Below are 18789 nucleotides of genomic sequence, written 5' to 3'. Positions count from 1 at the left end.
GCTGGGTTGGAGAGGATTAAGGTAGGGTTAGGATGGGTTAGAGAGGGTTAAGATGGGTTAGAGAGGGTTAGGGTTAGGGTTAGGCTGGGTTAAGGCTGGGTTAGAGAGGGTTAAGGTAGGGTTAGGATGGGTTAGAGAGGGTTAAGATGGGTTAGAGGGGGTTAGGGTTAGGGTTAGGCTGGGTTAAGGCTGGGTTAGAGAGGGTTAACGTAGGGTTAAAATGGGTTAGAGAGGGTTAGGGTGGGTTAAGTAGGGTTAAGGCTGGGTTGGAGAGGGTTAAGGTAGGGTTAGGCTGGGTTAGAGAGGGTTAAGATGGGTTAGAGGGGGTTAGGGTTAGGCTGGGTTAGAGAGGGTTAAGGTAGGGTTAGGATGGGTTAGAAAGGGTTAAGGTAGGGTTAAAATGGGTTAGAGAGAGTTAGGGTGGATTAAGTAGGGTTAAGGCTGGGTTAGAAAGGGTTAAGGTAGGGTTAGGATGGGTTAGAAAGGGTTGGGATGGGTTAGAGAGGGTTAGGCTGGGTTAAGTAGGGTTAAGGCTGGGTTAGAGAGGGCTAAGGTAGGGTTAGGCTGGGTTAAAGCAGGGCTAAGGCAGGGTTTAGGATGAATTAAGGCAGGATTAAGGCCAGGTTAGGACGGGCTCAGGCAGGGTTAAGGCAGGGTTGGGATGGGCACAAGGAAGAAACGTTTTACGCGGGACGTCACACGCGTGTGCGAGAGGCCGCGGGCGTCACACGCGTGTGCACGAGGGTCTCTCCTCCTGTCACCTCCTTTATTATTACAAAGCCAGCCCCGCACGGGGCAACCCCAGACCCCCGGGACCAGCCGGGGGGTCCCGATTCCCCCCCTCATGGAGACCCAGGCATCCAGGGGGTGGCCCCCCCCCCTATTTCCGTCTGACCTCGGAGTAGACAGTGCCGCCGTCGAGCCGGGGGGGGCCGGGGGGTGCCGGCCCCCCCGGCGTGCTGAAGGTCAGGGTTGAGTATTTGACCTCCTCCTGCAAGGCACCACCATGAGTCTGGACCCCACAGCCCCCCCCAGGAACGGTGGGGGGGGGACCCAGGCATCCGGACCCCCCAACTCCCACCCAGAGCCACTTACCGTGCCGTCTACGCCATCCGTAGCCGGGGCCTCTGTGGGGCAAAGAAGGGGGTGAGATGAGCGCCCCCCCCCCCCCCCCCCCAAAGCCTGGGGGTCCCCACGATACCCCAAGACGCGGTGGCGGGGCAGAAAAGGACTCACCGCGGGAGGAGGCGCTGGGTTTGGCTCCGTTGAGGGAGATGGGAGCGGAGGACCTGGGGGTAGAGGGGAGCTCTGAGCGGGGCTGGGGGGGCCCGGGGGGGGCCCGGGGGGGGCCAATGGGGGTCCCATCCCGTTACCTGCCGACGCGGCGCCAGAGCAGGTAGCCGGCGGCCCCCAGCAGCCCCAGCCCCAGCAGCGTCCCCAAGACGATGCCGGCGATGGCCCCGCCGCTGAGACCTGCGGGGAGGCGGAGGGGCACCCCAAAAAAAGGGGGGCCCCGGCAGCGAGGGAGCGGGGGCACCCGCCTCACCGGGGACCCTCGGCGCGAAGCGGCACGGCCGCCCCCGCTCCCCTCGCCCCCGAGCCCCACTCACCCTCGTCCCGCAGCAGCAGCACGGCGGCCTCGGCGGCGCGGCCCAGGATGGGGTTGGTGGCCCGGCAGCGGTACTCGCCGGCCTGGCCGGGGTCCCCAAATTCGAGGCGCAGGCGGCTGCCGGCGGCCAGGCTGGCGTTGCCGCGAGCCCAGGCGAAGAGGGGCGAGGGGACGGCGGCGGCGGCGCAGCGCAGGTCCAGGCGGGAGCCCAACGGCAACCGCAGGGGTCCCGGTGGGGTGACGGTGACGCCGTCGGGGCCGTCTGCGGGCGGAGGGGTGAGGGGTCGTGGGGGTGGCGGGGGGGGGGGGAGACGGGGGGCACGGGGATGGCGTAGGGGCCGGGACAGGGGTACGACGGGACACGTGGGGATGGGGACGGAGACGGGGAGCGGTGATGGCGTGGGGACGGGGACAGAGGGGACGCGGAGACGGGGACGGGGGCAGAGGAGGTGCGGGAGAGGCGGGACGGCGATGGTGTGGGGGCACGGGGATGGGGATGGTGGGGGGGCCGGGATAGGGACAGGATGGGACCGGTGGGGACGGGGACGGAGACGGGGACAGCCCAGGGGATGCAGGGATGGAGGGGGACAGCACGGCGGGGACAGGGACGCCGCGGGGACTCACAGAGGACGGTCACGTCGACGTCGTCGCTGCGGTTGGTGCTGACGGCGTTGCCGACCCGGCACGCGTAGGCGCCGGCGTCACCCCGCCGCGCCGGTTGTACCGTCAGCGTGCGGTTGTCCGGGGACAGGGACAGGCGGCCGCCGGCCGATACCGCCGCCCCGTCGCGCAGCCAGGCCACCGTTTCGGTACCGGGGGGGCTGCGGCAGGTCAGGGCGAGGGTGTCGTTCTCCGTCACCGTCACGTTGTCCGGCGTCACCGCCGGCTGCGTCAGCAATTCTGCAAGCAGACGGGCACGGGGCGTCAGGGGGTCCCAGCTCGTGCGGGGCCCTCGGACCCGCTCCCCCCCACGGCTCCCCCCTCGCTCCGCGGGCGCAGCGGCGGGGATGGCGGCGGCGGCATCGGTGGGAACGGTGGCGGCGGCAGCCCCGGTTACTCACCCCAGACCCGCAGCTCGAGCCGGGAGCTGTTCCGGCCGTGGCCGCTGTGGGGGTTAAGGGCCTGGCAGACGTAGCCCCCCGTATGCGCCACGGACAGGCGGTCGAGGACCCAGCTGGCCCCGGGGTGCCGGGTCTCCCCAAAAAACCAGGTGAAGAGGGGGGCCGGGACGGCGGCGGCGGCGGTACAGGTCAGCGTCAGGAGGGACCCGGCCGGCAGATCGAGGGGTCCCGGCGGGGTGACGGCGACGGCGTCAGGACCGTCTGCGGGGGAGAGGGGTCAGGGACGGCACGGGGGGGACGACGCGGGGACCGACGGGGGGCAGGGGGGGCACCGGGGGGTGCGGCTGGAGACGGCGACGGCGCTGGGAGACACAGGGGCAGCGTGGGGACGTGGGGACGGACGTGGGGAGGCGGCTGGGAACGTTTGGACAGACAGAGGGACAGCGTGGGGACATGGGGACGGACACGGGGAGGCTGCTGGGAACTTTGGACAGACAGAGGGACAGCGTGGGGACGTGGGGGGACGTGGGGACAGACACGGGGAGGCTGCTGGGAACGTTTGGACAGACAGAGGGACAGCGTGGGGACGTGGGGGGACGTGGGGACAGACACGGGGAGGCTGCTGGGAACGTTTGGACAGACAGAGGGACAGCGTGGGGACGGACACGGGGACAGCATGGGGACGCGGGGACGGACATGGGGAGGCTGCTGGGGAGAGCGTGGGGGACACGTGGACAAGCACAGCGCGGGGTCGGGGCTGACGACGGTGCTGAGGACGTGGGGACAGACAGAGGGACAGCTCGGGGCCACGGGGACAGAGACGGGGCCAACGCTGGGGCCACGGGGACGAAGGCGGCGTCAGCACCAGGGACGCGGGGACGGACACAAGGACGGCACCCGGGACACGGGGACGGACGCGGGGACGGCGCAAGGGAGGCGGGGACGGACGCGGGGTCGGCGCTGGGGACGCGGGGACGGACGCGGGGTCGGCGCTGGGGACGCGGGGACGGCGCAGGGGACGGGGACGCCGCGGGGACTCACAGGCGACGGTGACGGTGGCGTTATCGCTGCGGTTGGTGCCGATGGCGTTGCCGACCCGGCACGCGTAGGCGCCGGCGTCACCCCGCCGCGCCGGTTGTACCGTCAGCGTGCGGTTGTCCGGGGACAGGGACAGGCGGTCGCCGGCCGATACCGCCGCCCCGTCGCGCAGCCAGGCCACCGTTTCGGTACCGGGGGGGCTGCGGCAGGTCAGGGCGAGGGTGTCGTTCTCCGTCACCGTCACGTTGTCCGGCGTCACCGCCGGCTGCGTCAGCGGGACTGCGCGGGGGACAGACGGTGTCACCGGGGCCTGAGGACACCGAGGCGGGGGGGGGAAACGGGGACGGACAGGTCGGGATCGGGCTGGTGCTGCCCCGCGCGGGGACGGGGACAGCGATGAGGGTCCCGAGTGCCCCCCACGTCCGGATGCTCCCCCCTCTCAGCGTCACCCCCGTCTCTCCGTCCTGAAAGCCCTGGGGAGCGGGGTTGTCCCCACACCCCCATCCTGAAACCCCAAGGCGGGGGGGGGGGGGGTTCTGTCCCCGTGTCTCTGTCCCAAAACCCACAGGGGGACACGGTCTCGTCCCCACGCCCCCGTACGGAAACCCCGGGGCTCGTCCCTGACCCAAAACCCTACAGGGTTTTGTCCCCACGTCCCCGCTCACCACCCCAGGGGTTTCCCCGCGCACGACGCCCCAGGGGGACACACGCAGCGCCCCCCCCCCCAAGTCGAGGTGGCCTCCATACCCCCAGTGCCCGGGGCGGCGCAGGAAGGCGGAAGCGCGGCCGGTGGTTAATGATTCACCGGGTGCCGCGGGGAAGAGGATGGGGACGAGGAAGCCGCCGGCACCCCGAAACGGCGCAGCGGGCGGGGGCGTCGCACGGCCAAAGGCCGCCAGGCACGTCACGGCCCCCACCCTTCGTTCGGGGTGGGGGGGGGGGTGGGGGGGATTCGGTGCTCGCAGAGGATAGATGGACGGACGGACAGACGGCGGGCGGCTCTGGAGAGGGTCCGGAACGTTGACGGGGCGGCGGGGACTCACCGTAGACGGTCAGGTTGACGGTGGCGGCGGTGACGGCGGGGTGCCGCACGGCCACGGTGTAGGCGCCGGTGTCGTTGCGGCGCAGGGGGCCGATGCGCATGGAGCAGTCGGCGGCCCCCGTCTCCCGCCGGGTGTACGCCGGCCCGTTCTGCTGCCCCAGGTCCGGCTGCTTGTAGTAGGTGAAGATCTCGAAATCCAAGCCGGCGGCGGGTCCCCGGTGCCAGGCGCAGGAGATGATTCCGCCGGGCAACGGTTCCAGCCCGAAGGTGACGTTCCCCCCGAGCCGGGCGGCCCGGGGGTCCTGGCGGATGGTGAAGCGGGGGGTTTGGCCCCGCGTCGGCGGCGGGCGGGAGAGCAGGAGGGCGGCTGAGGGGGCGAGGAGGAGGCGTCAACCTCAGGGGATTGCGTCCCCCGGTTGGGTTTTCACGGCAGGGTAGGGACGGACCCCCGAGACGGACCCCCTAGGTGGGCTCCAGGCCGGAGGGAACCCCCGAGGAGACCCTGGGGCAGAAAGTAACCGAGAGAGACCCCAGGGGGAGACCCCGGGAGACGGAAAGGGGACCCCCGAGAGGGTCCCAAAGGCGGCGGGACCCCGTCGCACCCCACCACTCCCCACCTGCCAGGACGACGCTCCAGGGGGTCCGCTGGGGGGCCGGTGTTCGGTGGCCCATGGCCGCTCACCCGGACGCCCCGGGGACCTCGGCCTGGCGAGAAAAAAATAAAAAAAAAGGGAAGGGACGGCCCAGCCCTCCCCGGGGGGGGGGGACGGGCTTCCCCGCACCAGCCCCACGGTGGCAATGGCACGTGTGCCACGACACGCCGGCGTCACCGCGGCGGAGAGCCGGGGTTGCCCCCGGCACAGGGAACGGAACCCCCCCAGGGGGGCAACCGCTGGGACCGAGGGGGGTTTGGGGTGAAAGAGGCAGGAGAGAAGGTGACGGCCGCCGTGGGGGTGCCCTAACGGCCCCCCCGAACCGGGGGTCTGTGGCGAGGGGGCCCCAAAAGGCGGCGAGGAAGATGGGGGTGCCCTAACGGCCCCCCCGAACCGGGGGTCTGTGGCGAGGGTGCGAGGAAGACGGGGACGGAGATGGCGTGAGGGCAGGGGGGACGCGGACGAGCGCGGCGACGGAGGGGGGGGGGGAACGCGGGGACAGACGGAGGGACGAGGATGGGGACAGGACGGGGGGGTCCGGGGGTGGCACAGGGAGAGGGGGACAGACGCGAGGACGGGGGGGGGAGAGGGGGTCGGGGGGCACTCACCCCACCAGCGCGGCGCGAAGACGACGTCCTCCCCGCTCCCGCTTGACGTCGGGGGGTCGAGGGGGGGGTCCACAGCCCCGCGGCGGGGGTCGAGGGGGGGTCCACAGCCCCGCGGCGGGGGCAGGAGCCCGGAGGGCAGCTGTGGGGAAGGAGACGTCATCAGCTGGGGGGGGGGGGCCTGGGGGCAGGAACGGGGGGGTCTCGGGTCCCAGTGAGGGTCCCGGGGCAGCACCCGGATGCCCTGGGGGGGGGGGGGCCCCACCGCACCAACCCCGCGGGGGGCTTTGGGGTGAGCCCAAACCTCATGAAACCCCAGGGTCTTCCTTCGGGGGGGGGGGGCTGGAGCCCCTGGGGAAGGGCCCAGCCCCTTTGGGGGGGGGGCAGGTGCCCATTTTGGGGGGGGGCACCAGGCGGCGGCGTGGGCGCGGCGGGTGGGCGCCCGGCCAAACCCCTCCAGGTGCTTCCCGGCAGCCGCCGCCCCACGCCGGGGGGGTCGCGGGTGGCAAAGGCGGGGGGGGGGGGGAAATAAAGGTGCGGCTGGGCCCCCCCCCCAGGGGCAAAATGGGTCCGTTGCTGCTGCTGCTGCTGCTGCTGCTGGTGCCGGGGGTCCTCGCCGCTCCCCGGCCCCCCCAGAGCCTGCCGGGGGTGGGGGCCGCCTGCCGGCATCGCCCCTCCCTGGCGATGCGCCCCGGGAAATCCGGGGGGGCGTGCGGCGTCGGGGGTCCGGCGGCCCCCCCCGGACGGTCGTCGTGTGCCTGCAGGAGAAAGGGTGAGGGAGTGAGGGGGGGGGGTGGAGGGGGGGGGGTGAGGTGGTTTTGGGGGACCCCTCTGACCCCCTCTACCCCCCCCCCCCCCAGGGTCCTCTCGCCTCCCCAGGAGCCGCCAGGAGCGACGGCGACCCCCGCGCTGCTGCCTGCGCCCCCCCACCAAGGGGCTCTCCCTGCCGCTCTAAGGACCCCCCCCGGCTGTGCGTGGACCCCCCCCCCGGACCCCCTGGACCTCCACAGACCCCCCAGGATCTCCTCGGACCCGCCCCCCCCCCTTCCCCGACCCCTACAGATCCCCTCTGTCTGCCCCGCAATGCCCCCCCCGACCCCCCTAAACCTCCCCCGACCCCCTTTAACCCCCCCCAGGCCAGACATGGCCCCCCCCCCACCCCATAAACCCTTGTTAGACCCCCCCCCAGATACCCCTGGACCCCCCCCCGACCCCCCTAAACCTCCCCCGACCCCCTTTAACCCCCCCCAGGCCAAACATGCCCCCCCCCTCACCCTGTAAACCCTTGTTAGACCCCCCCCCACCCCCCCAAAGACCCCCCTTTAACCCCCCCCAGGCCAGACATGGCCCCCCCCCACCCCATAAAACCTTGTTAGACCCCCCCACCCCCCCCAAAGACCCCCCTGGACCCCCCCCGACCCCCCTAAACCTCCCCCGACCCCCTTTAACCCCCCCCAGGCCAGATATGGGCCCCCCCCACCCCATAAACCCCTGTTAGACCCCCCCAACCCCCCCCAAACCCCCCCCCCGCGACTTCCCCCGACCCCCTGGCCCCCCCGTGACCCCTCTGACCTCCTTGACCCCTGGGGGGGTCAGGGGTCACGCCCCCCCCCCCCCAATAAAGGCCTCAGCATAAAGGCCCGACGCCGTCGCGCCGGGGTCAGGGGTCGTGACCCCGCCGGGGGAGGGGTCAGCGCGCATGCGCGGCTGCGGGGGGGGCGGGGCGAAGGGGGCGGGGGGGGCGGTTGCCAGGGCGACGCGCGGGGCGGCGGACGGTGATTGGGCGACGCGCGTCACGTGCCCGGAAGCGGCGGGGAGGGGCGGCGGAGCGCAGGTGGGAGACAGGCCCGGGGGGGGGGGGACACCCCGAAATTTGGGGGGGGGGGACACCCCAAAAAAAGGGGGTGGGGGGGGGAATGGGGGAGAGAAACACCCCAATGTGGGGGGGGGCGGTGGAGACAGGCCCGGAACGGTGCGGGGAGGGGGGGGGGGGTCACAAGAGGGGGGTCGGCCGCGCACCCCACGGTCACCCCACGGTCACCCCGACACCGGTCTGTGCCCCACGGCTGCCCCACGGTCACCCAGACACCGATCTGTGCCCCACGGCTGCCCCACGGCTGCCCCATGGTCACCCAGACACGTCCATGTGCCCCACGGCTGCCCCACGGCTGCCCCACAGTCACCCAGACACGTCCATGTGCCCCACGGCTGCCCCACGGTCACCCAGACACCGATCTGTGCCCCACGGCTGCCCCACGGCTGCTCCATGGTCACCAAGACACATCCCTGTGCCCCACAGCTGCTCCACAGCTGCCCCATAGTCACCCAGACACGTCCCTGTGCCCCACGGCTGCCCCACAGCTGCCCCATAGTCACCCAGACACATCCCTGTGCCCCACGGCTGCCCCACGGCTGCTCCATGGTCACCAAGACACGTCCCTGTGCCCCACGGCTGCCCCATGGCTGCCCCACGGTCCCCCAGACATGTCCCCGTGCCCCACGGCTGCCCCACAGTCACCAAGACACCAATCCGTGCCCCACAGCTGCTCCACGGTCACCCAGACACGTCCCTGTGCCCCACGGCTGCCCCACAGTCACCCAGAAATGTCCCTCTGCCCCACAGCCGCCCCATAATCACCCAGACACCTCCCCGCGCCCCACAGCCGCCCCACGGCCACCCAGACACCTCCCCCTGCCCCAGCGCTGCCCCCGCAGCCGCCCCACAGCCACCCCATGGCCGAACCGGGCTCGTCCCATGCCCCTTCCCCCACTCCGGGGCTACACACGGGGACGTCCCCGTCCCCGCAACCACCCCCGTCCCCGTCCCCCCTGCCCCACTGTCCCCGTCCCCCCTTGCCCCACACTCCCTTGCTCAACCCTGGCTGGCCCCTGCCCCAGACAACCCCTTGGGGCCCCCCCGCCGCCAACCCACGCCTCGTGCTTCCCCCCCGCCCCGGGGAAGGAGTTGCCGTTTTGTAAAGGGGTGACAGCACCCCGCAGCCCTTCCTCGTGCCCTCTGCCCCACTCGCTCGGCCCAAACACCCCCCCCCCCGGGGGGAGAACTGGCCCCCACAAATCCCACGTCCTTCGCTCCTCCTTGGGGTGGAGCCGCTGGTTTATACTGGGGCGCTGGCACCCCGCAGCTGATCCTCCTCGTCCCCCCCCTTGGCCCCATAAGCGACCCTCGTCCCCCGTCACCCTTCCTCGCCCCGCCGCCGTGGCCCCGTAGCCCTTCTTTGCCCCCCCCCCCCCCTCCGGCCTCCCGCTCCTCCTGGGGGCGGAGGGGCCGGTTCATAAGGGGGGTACGGGCACCCCCCCTTGACCCTTCGCGCCCCGGCAGGATGGACGCCCGGCCGCTTTTCCAGTCGCTGCAGACCCTGGCGGAGGACAACGCCTCCTTCTTCCAGCGGAGCGGCACCGAGAGCGGCCGTCGCTTCGCCGCCGCCTTCGCCGCCCTGCGGGAGCACGGCCGGCGTTTGGAACCGGCCCTGCGGCATTTCGCCCGCCTCTACCACCGCTTCGACCTGGACGAGGCCACGCCGGGCAACGGCTACCGCAGCCTGGTGCAGACGGCGCGTTGCTGCCTGGCCCACGCCGTCCACAAGAGCCGCTACGTGGCCGCCCATCGCCGCAGCGTCTTTTTCCGCGCCGGGCACAACGTCGCCGAACTGGAGGCTTACTGCGCGGCGCTGGCCCAGTTGCGTGCCCTCCTCTGCCTGGCCCAGCGGCTACTGGCCAACAACCGCCCCGGTTGCCTCTTCCCGCTGGAGGAGGACGGGCTGAGCGAGCTGGTGCTGCGCGAGTACAGCACCATGCACAACGGCTGCTTCTACGGCCGCTGCCTCGGCTTCCAGGTGACGGCGGGGGGAGCTTTTTGCGGGGGAGTTTGGGTCTGCGGGGGGACGCGGGGACACGGTTTTGTTGGGGGACGAAGGGACGGGCTGGCGCGGGGGGTCTTGGGTTTGCGGCGGACAGGGATTTGGGGACGTGCCGGGACGCGGGTTTGGTTCTGCGGGGGGACACGGGGACACGGTTTTGTGTGGGGACGAAGGGACGGGCTGGCGTGGGGACGAGCTTGTCTGGGGGGTCTTGGGTTTGCGGCGGACAGGGATTTGGGGACGCGGCGCCTCGGAGCCACGGGACGTGCCGGGATGTGGGTTTGGGTCTGCGGGGGGACACGGGGACACGGTTTTGTGTGGGGATGCAGGGACGGGCTGGCGCGGGGGGTCTTGGGTTTGCGGCGGACAGGGATTTGGGGACGTGCCGGGACGTGGGTTTGGGTCTGCGGGGGGACACGGGGACACGGTTTTGTGTGGGGACGAAGGGACAGGCTGGCGTGCGGACGAGCTTGCGTGGGGGGTCTTGGGTTTGCAGTGGACAGGGATTTAGGGATGCGGCGCCTCAGAGCCACGGGACGTGCCGGGACGTGGGTTTGGGTCTGCGGGGGGACACGGGGACACGGTTTTGTGTGGGGACGAAGGGACGGGCTGGCGCGGGGGGTCTTGGGTTTGCAGTGGACAGGGATTTAGGGATGCGGCACCTCGGAGCCACGGGACGTGCCGGGACGTGGGTTTGGGTCTGCGGGGGGACACGGGGACACGGTTTTGTGTGGGGACGAAGGGACGGGCTGGCGCGGGGGGTCTTGGGTTTGCGGCGGACAGGGATTTGGGGACGCGGCGCCTCGGAGCCACGGGACGTGCCGGCACATGGGAATACGGTGACGTGAGGACACGTCCCCGGGGGGGGGCTGCGTTTGCGTGGGGCTGGGGTTACAGACGTGCCGGGACACGGGGCCACCAAAAAGCGTGGACGGGGGGGGTGGGCTCCCCCCGTGGGACAGGCGGTGACGGGCGGTGTCGTCCCCGCAGTTCGCTCCCTCCATCCGCCCCTTCCTGCAGACCATCGCCATCGGCCTCGTCTCCTTCGGGGAGAACTACAAGCGCAACGACATGGGGCTGGGTGAGCGCCTGGGCGGGGGGGGGGGGCTGGAGGGTTGGGGGGTGGTCCCAGGTGCCAGCCCACCCTGTCACCCCTTTGTGTCCCCCCCCCCCCCCCTCCAGGGGTGGCCGCCGGGTCCCTCTTCACCAGCGGGAAGTTCGCCATCGACCCCGAACTGCGGGGGGACGAGTTCGAGCGCCTGACGCAGAACCTGGACGTGCATTTTTGGAAAAGCTTCTGGAACCTGACCGAGACCGAGCTGCTGGCGGTAAGCAAGGGGGGGGGGGGGCACAAGGGACCCCTCCCCGAGACTCCCCCCTCCTCCCCGGGGGGTGCGTAGCAGTCTGCTGGCGGACATGGGGGTCCCGCAGGGAAAGGACCGTCTCCTACGGGGGTCTCCGCTCCGGGGGGTGTCTGCCAGGGGGGCCTGAGCCCCCTGACCCCCCCCCCCCCCCCCCGCAGTCGGTGGCCAGCATGACGGCCACCCAGGTGGGGGTGTGCCGGGCGCTGACGGTGCCCCCCGAACCCCTGGAGCTGCCGCTGGCTGCGGACCCCTCGGTCACCGTCACCATCGCTCCCCCCGTGGCTCACACCGGCCCCGGCCCCGTCCACATGCGGCTTCTCTCCTACCAGCTGCGCGAGGGGCAGGTGAGGGGGGGGGGGGGGGGGCGTCAGGCAAATTTGGGGGGGGGGGGGTACATGGGGGAAGGCGCTGCGGGGTGGGGAACCCGTTGGGAAGGGCTGTCTGCTGGGTGGGCACGGGGTTAACCCGCTATAGGGGGGGCACAGGGGGGTGTCCCTGCTGCGGGGGGGGGACACACAGGGGTCCCTGTTGTCCTGGGGGGGGGGGGACACGACACACACACTGCGGGGGGTCCCTGTTGTGGGAGGGCAAGCTGGGGGTCCCGGCCGTGGGGGTGTGGGGCAGGGGCTGGGGTCCCCTGCAGTGGGGGGCTCACCCCGCTCTTGCCCCCCCCCCCCCCCCAGGACAGCGCGGCGCTGGGCGCCCTGACGCGCGCCGAGGGTCCGCGGGCGCCGCTGCGGTGGTGGCGGGGGCCCCCCCTCCCCCCCTCGCCCGCCTTGCTGGTGCATTTCCACGGGGGGGGCTTCGTGGCGCAGACCTCCCGCTCCCACGAGCCCTACCTGCGGGGGTGGGCCCGCGAATTGGGGGCCCCCATCCTCTCCGTCGACTACGCCCTGGCCCCCGAAGCCCCCTTTCCCCGCGCCCTGGAGGAATGCTTCTACGCCTACTGCTGGGCCCTGCGCAACTGCCGCCTGCTGGGTCAGACCCCGGGGGGGGGCAACTGGGGGGGGGCATGGGGAGGGGGAGCAGGATGCTCCGGACGGGGGGGGGCAGAAAGCCCCCCACCCCTTGACCCCCTCCTCAGCCGCGCCGCCACCGTCGGCGTCAAGCGGCTGACGCCTCCGGCGTCGCCGTGACCCCCCCGCCGTTGCGTGTGTGTGTGTGTCTCGTGTCGTGTCCCCCCCCCCCGGTCGCAGGCTCGACGGCGCAGCGCGTCTGCTTGGCGGGCGACAGCGCGGGGGGCAACCTCTGCCTGACGGTGTCGATGCGGGCGGCCGCCGTGGGGGTCCAGGCGCCCGACGGCATCGTGGCCGCGTACCCCGTCACCCTGGTGCAGGCGGCGGCGTCCCCCTCCCGCCTGCTGACGCTGCTGGACCCCCTCCTGCCCCTCGGCGTCCTCTGCAAGTGCCTCAGCGCCTACGCAGGTGGGGCGGGGGGGGCACACACACGCGCAAGGGCGTTTGGGGCTGGGACACGGGTATTTGGGGCTGGGGGATACGAGGGGTTGGGGACGATGGGGGCATGAATTTGGGGCTGGGGGACACGAGGGGTTGGGGACGATGGAGACATGAATTTGGGGCTGGGGGACGCAAGGGGTTGGGGACGATGGGGACATGAGGGGTTGGGGATGATGGGGACATGAATTTGGGGCTGGGGGACGCAAGGGGTTGGGGACGATGGGGACATGAGGGGTTGGGGACAATGGGGACATGAATTTGGGGCTGGGGGACACGAGGGGTCGGGGACGATGGGGGCATGAATTTGGGGCTGGGGGACACGAGGGGTTGGGGACGATGGGGACATGAGGGGTTGGGGATGATGGGGACATGAATTTGGGGCTGGGGGACGCAAGGGGTTGGGGACGATGGGGACATGAGGGGTTGGGGACGATGGGGACATGAATTTGGGGCTGGGGGACACGAGGGGTCGGGGACAATGGGGGCATGAATTTGGGGCTGGGGGACATGAAGGGTTGGGGACGATGGGGGCATGAGGGGTTGGGGACGATGGGGACATGAATTTGGGGCTGGGGGACGCAAGGGGTGGGGACGATGGGGACATGAATTTGGGGCTGGGGGCACGAGGGGTTGGGGGACGATGGGGGGACACGAGGGGTTGGGGGACACGAGGGGTTGGGGGACAATGGGGGGACACGAGGGGATGGGGGGACACGAGGGGTTGGGGACAATGGGGGGACATGAATTTGGGGCTGGGGGACACTAGGGGTTGGGGGACGATGGGGGGACACAAGGGGTTGGGGACGATGGGGGCATGAATTTGGGGCTGGGGGACACAAGGGGTTAGGGATGATGGGGACATGAATTTGGGGCTGGGGACACGAGGGGTTGGGGGACGATGGGGACATGAATTTGGGGCTGGGGGACACGAGGGGTTGGGGACGATGGGGGGACACGAGGGGTTGGGGGACACGAGGGGTGGGGGGACGATGGGGGGACACGAGGGGTTGGGGGACGATGGGGGGACACGAGGGGTTGGGGACGATGGGGGGACATGAATTTGGGGCTGGGGGACACGAGGGGTTGGGGGATGATGGGGACATGAGGGGTTGGGGGACATGAGGGGTTGGGGGACATGAGGGGTTGGGGACGATGGGGGCATGAATTTGGGGCTGGGGGACACGGGGGGTTGGGGGACGATGGGGGGACACGAGGGGACGGGGACGATGGGGACATGAATTTGGGGCTGGGGGACACGGGTGGGGGGACGATGGGGACACGAGGGGTTGGGGGATGATGAGGGGGACACGAGGGGTTGGGGGACATGAAGGGTTGGGGACGATGGGGACATGAATTTGGGGCTGGGGGACACGGGGGGTTGGGGGACGATGGGGACACGAGGGGATGGGGGGACACGAGGGGATGGGGGGACACGAGCGGTCGGGGACGATGGGGACATGAATTTGGGGCTGGGGGACACGAGGGGTGGGGGACGATGGGGGCGCAGGGTGGCATTTGGGGGGGGGGAGGGGGGTCGCGGGACATGGTGGGGACCGGGGCAGCCCTTGGGTGCGCTGCCCCTGTCCCCCCCCCCATAGCCGGGGTGCCGGGGCGGGTTGGGGACCCTCTGCCCCCCCCCCCCCCAGGCACGGAGGGGGAGGCCGAGCCCCCCACCCTGGAGACCCTCAGCCCCACGCGCCTGCTGCGCCGCGACACGGCCCTGCTGCTCCGCGACCTGCGCCGGGGGGCGGCCGCTTGGCTGGGGGGGCTTTTCCGTGGGGCCCCCCCCCACCCCGGTACGCCCACCCCCCTGCCCCACGCCGGGGGGGGGCTGGGAGAGCTTGGGGGCATGGGGGGGGGGGGGATTTGGGGACATTGGGGGGGTATTGGGGACGTGGGGGGGGGGGTGGGGGGTGTTGGGGACGTGGGGGGGGGGCTTTTGGGGTCCTGGGGGGCACAGGGGAGGGTTGGGGCATGGGGGGGGGGATTTGGGGACATGGGGGGGGATTGGGGGGGTATGTGGGGGGGTGTTGGGGACATGGGGGGGGGGCTTTTGGGGTCCTGGGGGCACAGGGGAGGGTTGGGGGCATGGGGGGGGGGGTTTGGGGACATGGGGGGTATTGGGGACGTGGGGGGGGGCTTTTGGGGTCCTGGGGGGCACTGGGGGACACAGGGGAGGGGTGGGGGCATGGTGGGGGGGATTTGGGGACATGGGGGGGGCTTTTGGGGTCCTGGGGGGCACAGGGGAGGGTTGGGGGCATGGTGGGGGGGGGATTTGGGGACGTGGGGGGGATGTGGGGGGGTTTTGGGGACGTGGGGGGGGCTTTTGGGGTCCTGGGGAGCACTGGGGGACACAGGGGAGGGTTGGGGGCGTGGGGGGGGGGATTTGGGGACATGGGGGGGGGCTTTTGGGGTCCTGGGGGGCACTGGGGAGGGTTGGGGGCATGGGGGGGGGGGGATTTGGGGACGTGGGGGGGGATTGGGGACGGGGGGGGGGATGTGGGGGGGTGTTGGGGACGTGGGGGGGGGCTTTTGGGGTCCTGGGGAGCACTGGGGGGACACAGGGGAGGGTTGGGGACACAGGGGGGGGACGACACCAGGAGTTTTGAGGGACACAGGGAGGGGATTTGGGGGGGGGGGGGTTGGGGACCCCGGGGGGAGAGGATTTGGGGTCCTCCCGCCCCCCCCTACAGACCCGGCCCGCAAAAGCATCTCGGAAGCGCCGGGGGCACCGCCGGAGGAGTCGTCCCCCGCCGGCTGCCCCCCGGGGGCTCCCCGGGACGGCGAGGAGCCCCCCGAGGCCGGGGGGGGCTCTCCGGAGTACCCCGACGAGTTCCAGCCCCTGCGCAGCCGCGGCCCCCCCGCCCGCTTCGACCTGCCCCCCGCGCCCCTGGCCAGGAACCCCTACATGTCGCCGCTGCTGGCCCCCGACGGCATGCTGGGGGGGCTGCCCCCCGTCCACCTGGTGGTGAGGACCCCCAGACCCCCCCCACACACACACAGCCGCCCCAGGGTGGGAGGGGACACAGAGACACCCCCCCCCCATCCCTGACGTGTCCCCACCGATGTCCTGCGTGTCCCCCAACACCCCGCGCTCCCGCCGACAACCTGCGTCCCCCGAGACCCCCCACCCCGCGCTCCCACGGACAACCCTCGGACCCCCCACCCACGCTCCCACCGACAACCCACGTCCCCTGAGACCCCCCACCCCGCGCTCCCACGGACAACCCATGTCCCCTCGGACCCCCCACCGACGCTCCCACCGACAACCCGCGTCCCCCGAGACCCCCCACCCCGTGCTCCCACCGACAACCCTCGGGCCCCCCACCCACGCTCCCACCAACAACCCGTGTCCCCTCGGACCCCCCACCCACACTCCCACCAATGCGTCCCCTCGGACCCCCCCCACCCCACGCTCCCACCAACAACCCTCGGACCCCCCACCCCGTGCTCCCACCGACAACCCGCGTCCCCCAACACCCCCCACCCACGCTCCCACCGACGCGTCCCCTCGGACCCCCCACCCCACGCTCCCGCCGACACCTCGCGTCCCCTCGGACCCCCCCACCCCACCACCTCCCCCTGATCCCCCCCCCCCCCCAGGCCTGCGCGTTGGACCCGATGCTGGACGACTCGGTGGCGCTGGCCCGGCGGCTGCGGGCGCTGGGGCGACCGGTGACGCTGCGGGTGGTCCCCGATTTGCCCCACGGCTTCCTCAGCCTGGGACCCCTGAGCCCCGAAACCCGCCAAGCCACCGCCATCTGCACCCGCCTCATCCGAGACATCCTGCAGCCCCCCGGGGCCCCCCCGGACGGCGCCCGCCGTGGGTCGCTGCTGCTGGGGGGTCCACGCAGGGACAGCCTGGCCCCCCAGGACGGTCTCCGCCGTGGGTCCGTGCTGTTGGGGGGTCCACGCAGGGACAGCTTGGCCCCCCAGGACGGTCTCCGCCGTGGGTCGCTGCTGCTGGGGGGTCCACGCAGGGACAGCCTGGCCCCACAGGACGGTCTCCGCCGTGGGTCGCTGTTGGGGGGTCCCCGGCGGGACAGCCTGGCCCCCCAGGACGGTCTCCGCCGTGGGTCGCTGCTGCCGGGGGCACGGCGGGACAGCCTGGCCCCACAAGAAGGTCCCCGCCGCGGGTCGCTGCTGCCGGGGGGCGGCCGCCGGGAGAGTTTGGCGACCCCCGGCACGGGGCCCACGGCGAGCTTTGGGTCCCCAGCTGCAGCGACCCACGGCGCGGGGGGGCTGGGAGCCGCGCCGAGCCACGGCTCAGCGGCTGCGGCCAACCCCGGCGTTGGGGGCACGGCGACCCACGGCGACGGCATCGCCGCGACCCACGGCTCTACAAACCGCACCGACCCACGGCGACGGCACCGCCGCGACCCACGGCTCTACAACCGCACCGACCCACGGCGACGGCACTGCCGCGACCCACGGCTCTACAACCGCACCGACCCACGGCGACGGCACCGCCGCGACCCACGGCTCTACAACCGCACCGACCCACGGCGACGGCACCGCCGCGACCCACGGCTCTACAACCGCACCGACCCACGGCGACGGCACCGCCGCGACCCACGGCTCTACAACCGCACCGACCCACGGCGACGGCACCGCCCCGACCCACAGTGATGGCACCACCCTGACCCACGGCTCTACAACCGCACCGACCCACAGCAACGGCACCACCCTGACCCACGGCTCTACAACCGCACCGACCCACAACGACAGCGCCACTCTGACCCACGGCATTGGGGCCACCTCGACCCACGGCATCGGCACCGCTCCGACCCACGGCACCGGCACCGCCCTGACCCACGGCATCGGCACTGCGTCGACCCACGCTGACGGCACCGTCCTGACCCACGGCGCCAGCACCGCCCTGACCCACGGCATCGGCGCTGCGTCGACCCACGCTGACGGCACCGTCCTGACCCACGGCGCCAGCACCGCCCTGACCCACGGCGTCGGCGCTGCGCCGACCCACGCTGACGGCACCATCCTGACCCACGGCATCGGCACTGCTCCGACCCATGGCACCACCACCACCCTGACCCACGGCATCGGCACTGCTCCGACCCACGGCATCGGTACTGCATCGACCCACGCTGACGGCACCATCCTGACCCACGGCATCGGCACTGCTCCGACCCACGGCACCAGCACCGCCCTGACCCACGGCATCGGCACTGCTCCGACCCACGGCACCAGCACCGCCCTGACCCACGGCATCGGCACCGCTCCGACCCACGGCGCCAGCACCGCCCTGACCCACGGCATCGGCGCTGCGCCGACCCACGCTGACGGCACCGCCCTGACCCACGGCATCGGGGCCGCCCCCCTGCCCCACCGCGCGGGGTCCCCGTCGGCCCCCGAAGCTGGGGGCCCCCCCCGCTGCCCCTCAGCGGTGCAACCCCCCCCGTGCTGCGGGGCCCTGGCAGAGGGGGGGACCCCCAGCCCCCCAGATGGCCCCGGCCCCCCCCGCGCCCCCCCCGGCCGGCGGCACAGTGGGGCCCAGCCGGTCGCCCGTCGCCCCAGCGGCCCCGCAGGGCGTGAGGTGGGGTCCTGAGCCCCCCCCCCCCCCGGCGCAATAAAGACCCTCTGATACCACCAAGGCCTGTCTGCGGCGATGGGGGGGGGGGGGGTTTGCGACCCACCGAGGCGGTGGGCGCTGCCGGGGGGGGGGGGGGGGGCCTGCTGCCCCCAAATGGAGGGGATTTGCCCCATAACGTGGGTGAGGCGACCCCCAGGACGGCAGAGAGACCCCGAAATGGGCAGATTCGCCCCAAAATGGGGCTGTTCCCTTGGGAATGGAGAATCCCACCCCAGAAAGTGGGGATTCACCCCAAAATGTGGCGCGTCCCCAGCCGCCCCCCACCCCCCAATAAACTCCCTGACACCCCCCCACCCCCCCCCCGTGTCCTGGCTGATTTCAGGAACAGACTTGGCGGGGGGGGGGGGGGGGGGCAAATAGTGTTTATTAACCTCCCCCATGACAGCGGGGGGGGGGGGGGATACAAAAGAGGGTGCAAGGAGGCCCCCCCCCCTCCCCAAAAAAATGCTAGAGTGACCTCCCGTGGCAAAA

At 72.0% G+C, this 18789-nt stretch overlaps 2 protein-coding genes across 3 annotated transcripts; one reads left to right on the top strand and one right to left on the bottom strand.

Moving 5' to 3' along the window:
* Window positions 1–747: 747 nt before the first annotated feature.
* Window positions 748–7691, bottom strand: LOC142025956 (cell adhesion molecule CEACAM1-like). The gene is made up of 12 exons (XM_075018702.1): window positions 7581–7691; window positions 6012–6766; window positions 5368–5455; window positions 4752–5117; window positions 3712–3987; window positions 2671–2931; window positions 2234–2509; window positions 1611–1871; window positions 1374–1473; window positions 1237–1289; window positions 1096–1127; window positions 748–991 (listed from the first exon to the last, which is right to left on the bottom strand). The coding sequence occupies exons 3-12, from the start codon at window positions 5420–5422 to the stop codon at window positions 881–883; spliced, it is 1791 nt and encodes a 596-aa protein (XP_074874803.1). The 5' UTR covers window positions 5423–5455; window positions 6012–6766; window positions 7581–7691; the 3' UTR covers window positions 748–880.
* A 93-nt stretch (window positions 7692–7784) lies between these two features.
* LIPE (lipase E, hormone sensitive type) lies at window positions 7785–17532 on the top strand. Of its 2 annotated transcripts, none has more exons than XM_075018701.1 (10): window positions 7785–7842; window positions 9349–9862; window positions 10877–10967; window positions 11069–11214; window positions 11409–11594; window positions 12066–12228; window positions 12447–12674; window positions 14354–14503; window positions 15401–15675; window positions 16311–17532. In XM_075018701.1, exons 2-10 carry the CDS (start codon window positions 9350–9352, stop codon window positions 17334–17336), a joined length of 2778 nt encoding a protein of 925 aa, XP_074874802.1. In that variant the 5' UTR covers window positions 7785–7842; window position 9349; the 3' UTR covers window positions 17337–17532. The 2 variants fall into 2 exon arrangements, with proteins under 2 accessions (XP_074874802.1, XP_074874801.1); XM_075018700.1 differs by having other exon boundaries at window positions 11934–12228.
* Window positions 17533–18789: the final 1257 nt, after the last annotated feature.

Source organism: Buteo buteo, chromosome 31, assembly GCF_964188355.1.
Source record: "Buteo buteo chromosome 31, bButBut1.hap1.1, whole genome shotgun sequence".
Lineage (NCBI taxonomy): Eukaryota > Metazoa > Chordata > Aves > Accipitriformes > Accipitridae > Buteo > Buteo buteo.
This window is presented reverse-complemented; position numbering and strand designations above follow the sequence as displayed.

Coding starts and splice junctions, on each gene's coding strand:
- LOC142025956 (XM_075018702.1), bottom strand. CDS start 5,422: ATGGGCCACCGAACACCGGCCCCCCAGCGGACCCCCTGGAGCGTCGTC. Junction 1,290..1,373: donor CTCTGGCGCCGCGTCGGCAG/GTAACGGGATGG, acceptor CTCTACCCCCAG/GTCCTCCGCTCCCATCTCCC. Junction 1,128..1,236: donor ACCCAGCGCCTCCTCCCGCG/GTGAGTCCTTTT, acceptor TTTGCCCCACAG/AGGCCCCGGCTACGGATGGC.
- LIPE (XM_075018700.1), top strand. CDS start 9,350: ATGGACGCCCGGCCGCTTTTCCAGTCGCTGCAGACCCTGGCGGAGGAC. Junction 10,968..11,068: donor GCGCAACGACATGGGGCTGG/GTGAGCGCCTGG, acceptor CCCCCCCTCCAG/GGGTGGCCGCCGGGTCCCTC. Junction 12,675..14,353: donor GTGCCTCAGCGCCTACGCAG/GTGGGGCGGGGG, acceptor CCCCCCCCCCAG/GCACGGAGGGGGAGGCCGAG.